Below are 12,129 nucleotides of genomic sequence, written 5' to 3'. Positions count from 1 at the left end.
GGGGGTGCGGGTGGGGTGGGGGTGAGAGCCCAGAGGTGGGGTGGGGAGGGGCGGCAAAATTGTTTTTGCTTGGGGCGGCAAAAAACCTAGAGCCGGCCCTGGTGTAAAGTCAGCAGTGCTAGGCTCTCATTAGCTCGTCTCTTGGATGGTTGCTCAGCATAGGCTTCACTGTAAGCCAAATTTTAAAAGACATTTCTGCCTCTTGGGTCTTTTGCTTCCTGGGTCAGGGTAAAATGCTTCAATAGCCCAGGAATAAAATTGCTATGCTATTTATGAGCAAAATATTACTACTGTTTAAAGTAAATATTTTATCTGAAGGAAAGGAACATGCAGAGCAGCTACATGTGGTGGGAATACACAACCATTTAGTACATACATAAAAAAACAATGTAGCTAAGAAAATATTCCATAAGACATGGTGGAATATACCACTCTAAGGTCTGACTGGGGAAGCCAGGGTTGCTGTAAATCAAGGTGGGAGGAGAGATATCTACCCTGCAAAACACAGGATGTTTTAAGCTGTAGGCCAAATTTCAAAGATGTGCTGCCAGCCGGTTTCTAACGGAAGGAGGTAACTGAGGCCATATTTACACTAGTGATGCAGCTGTGCTGCTGTAAGATCGCTCGTGTAGCCGCTCTATGCTGATGGGAGAGAGCTCTCCCGTTGACATAATTAAACCACCTCCTATGAGCGGTGATAGCTACATCGGCGAGAGAATCTCTTCCGCCAACATAGCACAGTCCACATCGGTGCTTCCGTCAGTGTAATTTATCTTGCTCATGGGGGTGTTTTTTCACACTCCTGAGCAACATAAGTTGTACCGACAAAAGTGCTAGTGTAGACATAGCCTGAGTCATGAATGGGAGACTGATCAAAGCTACCTAAGGACAAACCTGCTCTTCCTATCACAATTACTTTCTGTTCCACCTGGTCCACCTATCCATATGCCTTCAGATGCAGAAGCATTAAAAATATTAGATTAGGAATGAGTAGCCTTCTCCACTCTTCTTTCTTAACCAAAGTTTGTTAATCTGGATCCTGGCTTTCTCTCCTCTCCAAATATATTTAGAAAACTCTTGATGGAAGCCAGAAGATTCCTTTGTAGAAGTATTTCCTGGGATGGGGTGAAATAAATAAAGTAGTCTGGGAACTACTTCCATCTAGTTCAGTTTAATCCACAGAATCAGTAGGAAAAACCATTCCTCTAAATCTCTTTATCTGTAAGTGATCAGGGAATAACTGGGCCTTAACATACTCGAGATCTGAGAAATTATCTGGATTCCCAGGTACTGAAAACTTTCCAGGAGTGTCTGAAATGGAGAACAGAGCATAAGGGAGTTTGGGGACAATAAAATCAGTAACCACTCAGTTATTTTAATATTTTTCATAGACATAGCTGGCTCCAGAAATTTGCGAGATCTCACAATAACGTATGCAGGTGAGTATTCCCACTGAATTCAAATGAACATCTAAGATGCATACAACCACTCTTGCAGTCTTCACATGATCTAGGCCCAGAAGGGTATGCATGCAGATGAGGGTGTATGGATTTAGCCTCAGTCTTGCAAACACTTAAGCACATGTTCAGCTTTACACATTGACTATTTCTATTGACAAAGTTATGCAGGATTTTAAGTCTTTACAGGTTTGGGATTTTACAGTACACCAGTTAGACATATTTTTATGATTATATTACCACTATCATTAATAGAGCATAGGCTCCTCTGACCTGTATTTGTCTGAATTTGAGGTTCCTGAGGTATAGATTGGATTATGTTAAAGATGTTCTAGAATTGAATAGTCCCATCACGTACATAGGATTCTCAATTGGATTTTGAATCAAAGATGTTATGCTGTGTGTGAGAAAAATACATACTGGTATATGTCCAGGGCCGGCTCCAGGGTTTTGGCCGCCCCAAGCAGCCAAACAAAACAAAACAAAACAAACAAACAAAAAAAAAGCCGTGATCGCGATCTGCGGTGGCAATTCAGTGGGAGGTTCTTCGCTCCGAGCAGGAGTGAAGGACCGTCCACCGAATTGTCACCGAACAGCTGGACGTGCCACCCCTCTCCGAAGTGGCCGCCCCAAGCGCCTGCTTGGTAAGCTGGTGCCTGGAGCCGGCCCTGTATATGTCTGGGGTATCGAACTGCCTTAGTGCACTCACTCTTGCCATTTAAAAAAAATTATTCAGCATTTGTACATGGAAAGGAGAGTTTAAAAATTAATCCTCCATTATTGGATCTCAGTATTTAAAATTATTTTTTCTTATATCCTGCTTTAAATCTTAACTATATCAGCAGCTGATTTTTTATAAAAAAGCCAACCTATGGATTATGATCACTCGAAAGAACCACTATACCATTAAGATTTTATCTATAAATGCAATGATTTCAAATTAGTGAAGAAATCTACCTTTATATATCAAGATAAACATCTGCTAAAACCTTTACTTTCATTAAAATGTTGGTTTTGGTTAATGAGATATCACTACAGTCAGATACACACTTGATAGGAAGCCAAGTAAGGTGTGTTCAAATATACTCCCTGTAGAGAAGTTGGCTAATGTCTGATTTGATTAATATATTGCATGTGTGTAGACTGAATTTCACACAAGTCAACCCTGTAAGAGCCTTTGTGATCAATTAAACTTTGTAAGTTAAATAAATCTCCTTCTGAACTCAAACCACAGGGTTACCCCCCCCCCTCTCTCTCTCTCACACACACACACACACACACACACACACACACACACACACACACACACACACACACACACACACACACACACACACACTCTCCTCCCTTTCTCTTGTCATGAGCAACAATTACTCACACTGTAGTGCTCAATATCATGAGTAGGCCCACTGAGTGGGTGTGGACAGACTGGTCCATTAGAAAGAGGACAACACCACAAATTACTCCAGGTTCTACCCCTGGCTCTGCCTCTGTGACCAAATTAATTAGTCCTTTCCGTGCTGTGCCTTATTTTCTGCATCTATAAGAGGGGGTGAAGAGAATGCAGAAAGACAGAAAAGGAGATGGCAGAGAGATAACTAAGGAAGACACCCAGCCTTCATGGCCTTGGCTGTGGTTTAAATTAATGAAAGGGGAGAGCAAGGGACCAATCAGTTCTCCTCCTCCTGGCTAGCTGGCCAATGGGGGGGAGGGCATCACTGTGCCCCTCTAGCACATGCTCTCTCCCCCCCCCCTTCTATTGTGCACTCTGGTATGCAAAAATGCAGCAAACCTCATTTATAGCAAAGTTAATCTTTAAAAAGTAAGTTGTTTCACGGCAAAAGGCTCTACTTTCCATGTACATACTTGGGCACAGGAAGGGGTGAGGTTAGGCCTGCTAACCTTGATCATGTCCCTTTAAACATTCTGAAAGAGAAAAGCATACAAGTCCCATATAATCCTCTACTGGATGTGAACAGACCTGAGCTGAAGAGCTATTTCGAACCACAGCATTTCTCCGCAAAATGTCAAAGTTACAGTAGGTCCCCTTTTCCCATCTGGTTCCTATGCTGTTGTTGAACTAAGCGCAAATGCTTGTTTAGCCAAAGTCCTGCACAAGCAAGTCTTGACAGATATGCTTTACTAGCCCTACTGAAGAGCTGGCAACTATTGTCCTCAAAGAGTATCACTGCCTTAGGATCGATACCTCCATCCAGCAAATGTCTTTAAAAAAGAAGAGTTTAAGTTAATAGGATTCAAGAACCACTCAAGCCATTCGTATAATTTTGGCCAGACAGGAAAAGAGATGATGTGACAGTGGTGTCTGGAAGCTTTCAAATGGTTAATTTTGCTCAAAATGCTAAGATTTAAAATGTTTAACATATCTATCTACTACTTATCTGCTGTGTAGGTGTGGGGTATATCAATAACTAACTTTACATAGGGAAACCTTTCAATAGATACGTATGTTTCCAGCTCTGTGGATTTATAATATAAATATAATCAAGAGAACACACTTAAAACCAGGAGCACAACAAGATGTTCTAATTTAGTGCAGTATGGCTAATTGTTACAAACTTCCATTTACACCACATCAGATTAAATCTATCAGAGCATCTTATCAGTGCCACTGGACCTGTCATGATTATGTATACAATAAGCAACCTTTCTACCTATGAACCTTTACAATCAACCATCAATAATGCCTAAAGCTACTGTTTTGGGTGACGGATGAATTGTAGTGTTTGTTTATGATGATGCATCACAAAATTGTCTGTCCTGGGGACTATGCACAGGAAACCAACGTGCTGAATGCACTTAACACCCCAGCCTAATCGCTTACAGGTCTGCTTTCTCATTCTTTATGACTTCCATGGAGTTACACTGGAGAAGAATTTGGCCCCAAGATGGACTGTAAAGGCAGAATTTGGCCCACTGCACTTAATATGACCCCAGGAACACCTGTCCTGGAAGTTTTACCTGCTGGATGAGGCTTTGCAGCTAAAAAAAATCTGTTTTTTTTTTAAACCTGATTCCATAAAAGCTACTAGAGTCAGGGTATATTCAGTCAGTTATTTAGCAATCGGAGAAAACCAATTGTAACTGCTGCACAATACTCACACACACAATACTCATAACTGTAAAAGTACCTTGATGTATTTCAGCAGATTTGTTTATGGCATGTATATATCATCATTTACTTTAGATATTTTTAGAAACGTGGCCTTTGGTTAAGGTCAAATGTAGTATCAGTTTACTACTGAACATATGTTCTGTCAGGGGCGCTAGATCACTCCCTGGGAGGAGGACATACCTACCAATCATTTAACAGGTCTATTCTATCTCTAAGTACTCTAAGGGTCCAGAGAAGAGCAACAAGAATGATTAAAGGTCTTGAGAACATGACCTATGAAGGAAGGCTGAAAGAATTGGGTTTGTTTAGTTTGGAAAAGAGAAGACTGAGAGGGGACATGATAGCAGTTTTCAGGTATCTAAAAGGGTGTCATAAGGAGGAGGGAGAAAACTTGTTCACCTTAGCCTCTAAGGATAGAGCAAGAAGCAATGGGCTTAAACTGCAGCAAGGGAGGTTTAGGTTGGACATTAGGAAAAAGTTCCTAACTGTCAGGGTGGTTAAACACTGGAATAAATTGCCTAGGGAGGTTGTGGAATCTCCATCTCTGGAGATATTTAAGAGTAGGTTAGATAAATGTCTATCAGGGATGTCTAGACAGTATTTGGTCCTGCCATGCGGGCAGGGGACTGGACTCGATGACCTCTCGAGGTCCCTTCCAGTCCTAGAATCTATGAATCTACTCCTGTGATCCTAAATACTGAGCTAATACATGCTTTTCATCAGGGTTATTAATTACAGGTTATCATTATTGATTTATGTTATATGGATTTACGAGTCACAATCACTGTGGAACTTGGGCGCACTGCTTACATTGGGGTCATTAACATTTCCACTTCAGAGCAAAATGCCCCATTCTCCAGCAGCCCACAGCTTTAAAGACAGGGAAAAGAGAAAAGAAATGTGCCAATTGTCCGAGTGCCTATGATTTCAGAGCTCACCAATGAGTCTTTGTAGACATGAACTGTGTGCACATGTGTCTACAATCATACTTCAATACATTTCTGGCAGGCATGAATTTCTGAAACATGGACCCATCACTGACAATGCCCTGCCACCAGCTCCTGTGAGGTACACCTTTGGGACAAACCCTTTATTTAAAATAAGCAAAACATCCATCAGTCCATATTGGATATGGGCTGGAGTCAGTTTCAGAGAGGTGAAATTACTCCCATATAATTCACATCTAGTCTGAAATTGACATCAGCCCATACCCAATATGGACCGATGAGTGTTTTGCTTATTATTTTAAATAAAGGATTTGTTCCCCTCACCTACCACCACCCAGATGTGTGTCCTTTTTGGTTCCTGCTGCAGCCATTTGTCACTCTGCTGCCATAACATCTGAAAAGTCCCCATTTGCCCACCTGATAAAACCAGTGCACGCTTTGATACAATTAGCAGTGTTTGCAGAGGAGAGGTCCAGGACTGGAAAAGAAAGTATGCCTGCAGGCCAAGGCTGAAGTGCATTGACAGAGGTGTGCTTTGCGCCTACTTGCACTGTCCCCGGCTCATGTCAGCACCACAGCACTAAATTTGCCCACAAAAAATTTAAAAGAAATAAATCCTAGCCAATTATAGGGAAGATAAACAAGAAATCATTCCCCTCACCCCAAATGTAGAATACTGTAGCTCATTGAGTTTCAGTGCTTGAGGGACCACAGATGATTGAGGTGGACAGGGCTACAGCTGATCTACAATTAGACTCACTGCTAATTTGTGAAGAAAATTACAATAAATATTTTCAATGTTCAAATTCATTTTTTTTCAGCATAATGATTATTTTCGTAGCGGAGGGAAAAAAACGTACCCATGTCAGCTCATGAATTAATGAATGGTCCTGAAACAATTACAGCTTAAATACACAGAAGTCTCCCTAGTGTAAACACACTCTATTTTATACCATATCCTTTTGGTACAAGGCGTACATTTCAGCAGGACTTATTGCCTGCTTATGACAAAGCAGTATATGTTGCACATTTGATGGCCTCAACCTCTCACCTAGGATTTTACATTGGTTGACATTGATTCATGTACAAACAGCCAAATTTATAAAGAGGTTTGAAATACAAGGATATACTGTAAGCATATGCTAAGAGAGCACAATTTATATAAAAATGGGGGAATGTAAATATTTAACTGATGCCAGAGGTGGGTGCTTTGGCCAAGTTGGAACTGAGCTACATTGATCATGCAAGAGGAACTAAAACTGCAGAATCACTAGTATTAGAAAAGACTCACACATTTTTAAGAGTGAATCTAAAAAATGTTCCGCTGCTCTCTAGGGGTCTGATTTTTGCAATTCCCATTGATGATGTGTGTGAGTAAGGGTTCCAGATTTGGACCTTGATTTGGAGCTCAGCTGGGACACAGCTCTGAGTTGGGGATGTCAGGGGAAACACTGGAAGGCACTCTTCCCAGAATGCCTCCTATACTTCCTGATTAGGCAGACAGGATGCTCGCTACTACTCTCTGTGTAGCTACTTAGAAGGCTCCAGAACCACAGGATTTGGGCACCTTCACAGGATGTCGTTCACTTCTCTGCAAGTGGTCAGCCTACTCCACTGGCTGGTGTGTATGTGTGTGTGTGTGTAATTATGCAACCCCTTCCCTGGCCCTCTCCAGCATGCCAGGTGTTCCTAGTGGAATCCGGAGGGAATGGTCCCTGCACTCTCCTGAATGCAGGGGTTATATTTGTGTTTGGCCCTGTGTCTTCCCCTGTGCAGGGACCTGACGTAATTTAGCCCACAAGTGCAAATGGAAACTGGAGGGATTGCCTGGCTCGGGCAATTAGTAACAGAAGAGCCTTTTCATCTCTAAACTGCCAGGTTCAATCTAGTCCAGACACACAGTGACTAAACATTACCATCTGACGGCTGTTTGGTGGACGCAGAGAGAACTTTAGTGATCTCAGTGCAGTGCCTATTATGTCCAAATTAAAAAACACACCAGAACAATCTGCACCTGTTGGCAGCCTCAGGAGAGGCCAAGGATGGAATTAGGCCATGGAGACTGCATTCCCTTTCACCGCCAGAGGGATTGCCTTCAGGTCAGATTTGACACACATTGGTGGGGCACCATAGAGACGACTGAATGACAGCTGTCCCTATCCTGAATCACAATCAATTTGCACAAAAGCTTTAAACTGTACAAACAAACCCCTGAAACATTCACTTAAATGTCTCTTCAGGAACAGCAATGGAGAGAAACTGATTTAACCACAATGAAATCTTGTATGCTTCAGAGGTGGGCCCACATGGATTCAGAACACCTCCAAACTTTAGGAAAGATCAGATGCAAATGTTGTAGTCCGAGTCTAGCTGAAGTTTGTTTGCATATTTGCAAGCAACATTCTGGCATTTTCAAACATGCTCAGCATTGGCCTAACTCAGCTCCCATAGTAAATTTCCATTGATCTCAATAGGAAGAGTTAGGCCAACAATGAGTGATTTTAAAAATCTCACCCTTTGTCACGTAGTCAAGTACTGCAGGCCTTGTGCTGTGACTTTACTGATGGGAGTCAACCCCAGACCCATCAAGATTGCAGAGAATGAACAGATTAGAAACTGCTGATTCTTGAAACAGCTGCATTCCATGCACATTTTACAGTGCACGGCAAAGGTCCAAAGGAAACAATCAATGTGAAAAAACACTCTCATGTTATTTCTGAATTATAAACCTAATACTAATCAAGCCTCTCAATCAGACCCAGGGGTAAGCTTCTTTAGTTTGTATATGGCACTATAAAGTCCATGTCACACAAACAGACCTTAACGCTGATGGCTTATGCATGAGGAATCAACACGAGCAGAGAAAAGCAGACAGTTGGCTTGTACAATCTTTATTGCTTTTGCAGCCACTGAAGTCTAATGGAAGGATAAACCACTGATGTTCTTTTATTATTTCAACAAAACAGCAGCTACATATTTGATTTAATGCTATTACAAATATACAGAGATTATATTTCAAGCTGTGGCAACTGCCACGCTTTAGAGAACTGGTTAGGCAAGAGGTGAATGTAGGCTTTATTGGGAAGGAAGGATGATTCAAATCAAGCTGATCAAAGTGTATTTCCATTGGGCCAACTGGTTACCTAGAGGCAGCTCACTGCACTGCCTAACGAAAAAATAGGTTTTGATTACTGATCCTAATTTATTGTTCCCTGGTCCAAAACGCTGCATAGGTACCAGGCTCAGCAGCTGGTGGTGACGGTGGGGCAAATTTTGCCCAGGTGTAAGCAAGTTCTACAGAGTACAAATCAATTGTGTTCACTTATTTTAGGGCTGAAATTGACCCACAGTCTCAGTTCACCATCAGTTAAGGAGCAACATGAATAGGCTCCAATTGGATTTCCTCTTTGACTGAAAAAGATTATAACCAAAAAGTGAGATTCTGCAGATTTAAGTTACATCTACAGTACGGCACCACAGCAGTACAACTATGGTGCTGTAGCTATGCTGCTGTAGACACTTCTTATTGTGACAAAAGAGGTGTTTCCATTGCTGGAGGAACTCCACCTCCCTGAAAAATGATAGGTAGGTCGACAGACGCATTCTTCTGTCAACCTAGCTATGTCTATACCCGGGGTTAGATCGGCAAAGCTACAGCACTGGGTGTATGTGAATTTCCTCCCCTCCCCGCTGAGAGCTGTAGCTATATTGAGCTAGCTTTTAAGTGTAGACCAAGTCTTATTAACTATCTGTTTTACAGGAGCAACCAGAAATGTGCTATGTACTGTACAGAAATATAGGAAGCCATGGCCTCTGCCCTGAAGAACTTACAGAAGGTTGGAGAGAGGGCTACAACATGCACGTAAAATGACCATGGTGATGCGTGGTAGGTGTCTTATTAGTTCCTTGTCTATATAAACTATGCCCTGCATGCCTCTCCTCCTACCCATTACTAGCTATTGACCCATCCCTCTCTTTCAAACCCAAATTACTTTTACTGTTTCTTTTCTTAAACCCACTACAATTCTGGCTCAACTATAACACCTTCACCCATAAGCCCCATTCCTCTCTATGTCTTCCCCATACCTCCATGCTGAGCATCCTTCTGCACAAGTTTCCATTCTGTCTAGAGAGGAGAATGTCAAGAGAATCACTGTGGACGCAACAGGGGTTTCTGGGACTGTGAGACAAACTGTGCATATGTACAGTTTCTGGACCCTTTATGGGGCTGGCTGCACATCTGGAAGAGGGACTCTGGACTCATTTGATGTCTGAAGGATTCTGGGCATTGAATGGGGGAGATCCAGATGATTCAATCAGAGATATGAAAAACCTATGAGAGGAAGCTGCACTATTCATTAGAACTTGAGAGATTCTCTTCTAATTTTTGGTGACCCTGATGAATGTCCTAACAAGTTTGGTTTTATTTAAAGGTTCGGAAGTAATCAATCTGGCCTTTTATTTTACAAGACTAGAAACTTTACATTATTTAATTACGTGGCTGTTCTAGGACTACAGTAACTCCTCACTTAACGTTGTAGTTATGGTCCTGAAAAATGCAACTTTAAGTGAAACGATGTTAAGTGAATCCAATTTCCCCATAAGAATTAATGTAAATGGGGGGGTTAGGTTCCAGGGAAAAAATTTTTGCCAGACAAAAGGCATTATATACATTTTAAACAAGCAATTTAATACAGGTATAAGTTTTAAACAATTTTAAAGAAACAATTTAATACTACAATTATCACTGCTGAGTATGACGCTTGAGGTGGTGGAGTCAGAGAGTGGAAGAGGATGGATTGTCCGGCTGCTCCTCTTGCTATTCTTGCAAGCACAGGCACTGACTTTGCCGGGGGCAGGGGGCTCAACCCTTGGCCCATCCACCCTACCCCTTCCCCCAAGCCCTCACCCTTGACCCACCTCTTCTCCCCCCCCCTTCCCCCTGTACTTCGCACGCTGCGTCCTCGCTCCTCCCCCTCCCTTCTGAACGCCGCAGGCTAGCTGATTGCTGCGGGCAGGAGGCGGGGAGGGAGGGGAGAGGCGCGCCCAGTCCTAGCTCCTCCCCCCTCTCTCCTGCCTGGAGCAATCAGCTGGCTTGCAGCGTTTAGGAGGCAGGAGGGAGGAGCGAGGACTTGGCGCACAGGCTCCCCCCCTGCCCAGGGCAATCAGCTGGTATGCGGTGTTCAGGAGGTAGGGTAGGGAGGGGGAGCCTGCACGCCGTGTCCTCGCTCCTCCCCGCTCCCTCCTGAATGCCGCAAGCCAGCTGATTGCCGCGGGCAGGAGGCTGGGGGAAGAGGGGGAAGGCACTGATCTGCAGGGTCTGCTGGTGGGCGGGAGGCGCTGTGGGGAGGGGGAAGGGCAGGGAGGCTGCCAGCTGTGGAGAAAGCAGGCAGCCAAACAACGTAATAGTGGAGCATTACACAACTTTAAATGAGCATGTTCCCTAATTGATCAGCAACGTAACAACGTTAACCGGAATGACTAAGTGAGGAGTTACTGTATTTGAGCTTAGTCCAGGGCATTACCTGGAAAATCCAGCACAAGTTAATGACTTTGGAAGCCATCTCAGGTTTGTAGATTTCTTTAAATCCTTCTAAAAATATAAAATTGCCAAGTTGTGTATTTTCTTACTAAAATAATGTCCCAAACATAACCGTCTTTGGCTGAGGCTGCATGTACTGCTGTTGGTAATGGTGTTGTATACAGGGTTTCGGATAACAGATTGTGACATTATGTAAAAAGCTTCTAAAAATATATATGTGTAAGATACAGAAAGGGGGGTATAGAAGACAGAGAGGGGATTTCCTTGTGGGTTACCTGACTTGATAATGATGTTATGTTTGGTGGTCTCAGTCCGAATGGCTACATCACAGAAATCACAAGTAACAGACATTAGTAACTGTGTCAGCAACTGAACTAGGGAGGTCACGGACTCAATAGAAGGGCTGGAATTCTCTCTCACGCTGTGAGCCACCTTTCCATGTCAGATTTGGCAGACTGGCAGGTCAGGGCAGAGATGCTTGTATTCCTGATGTCTGGGCTGTAAGTGTTGTGTGGATGGTGGATTTCAGCTCCCAGGACCGTCAGTCCAGCTCTTCTCACCAATACTACATTCCCTCAGATATGCACAAGAAAAATTATCTGTATTTTATACTCAAGCACGTTACAAAGGAAGAGCCAGATCCAGCAGGAACTCCACATGTGAAACCACCCCAAGCTTCAACAGGAGTTACGCATATACAAAGTTCGTAGGACCAGATCCCCCAAGAGCAGTGTATTGGCTTTTCTAGAGGGAAGCAATCAGAATACTCCTACTAACCATGGGCAATGAAGTGAGTATGGAAACGAACTATTTTTCCTCCAAAAATGTATAAATTGTAAATATCAATCGTGTGGAAGTGTCTTTTTCACCGCAGTTATCAGTGAATTGGATCTTCTTTAAAATTTCTGGCTTGGGATGCTGAAGGCAGGAATTCTGGAACGATGTGGTTCCCTCAAAACCACAAAGCAGAGTGTAGCCCATGATCTTGGTTTCCTTGCATTACTGGCTTTTAAACTTTGTAACCATAGGATTTTTATATATATATATATA

General features: G+C 42.9%; 1 protein-coding gene across 1 annotated transcript in view; it reads right to left on the bottom strand.

Annotated features, from left to right (window-relative positions):
* ROR1 (receptor tyrosine kinase like orphan receptor 1) overlaps positions 1-11,430 on the bottom strand; it is a 104,471-nt gene extending 93,041 nt beyond the window's left edge. Inside the window, exons 1-3 of the mRNA XM_065409301.1 lie at positions 11,355-11,430; positions 11,063-11,130; positions 9,624-9,663 (exon numbers count right to left, since the gene is read on the bottom strand). Coding sequence (XP_065265373.1) covers positions 9,624-9,663; positions 11,063-11,130; positions 11,355-11,430 — 184 coding nt within the window. The remainder of the gene's footprint in view (positions 1-9,623; positions 9,664-11,062; positions 11,131-11,354) is intronic.
* Between the last annotated feature and the right edge of the window lie 699 nt (positions 11,431-12,129).

The sequence above is a fragment of the Emys orbicularis genome, chromosome 8 (assembly GCF_028017835.1).
Source record: "Emys orbicularis isolate rEmyOrb1 chromosome 8, rEmyOrb1.hap1, whole genome shotgun sequence".
NCBI classification, from domain to species: Eukaryota; Metazoa; Chordata; order Testudines; family Emydidae; genus Emys; species Emys orbicularis.
The sequence above is the reverse complement of the archived record's forward strand: the minus strand, read 5'-3'. Positions and strand labels throughout refer to the sequence as shown.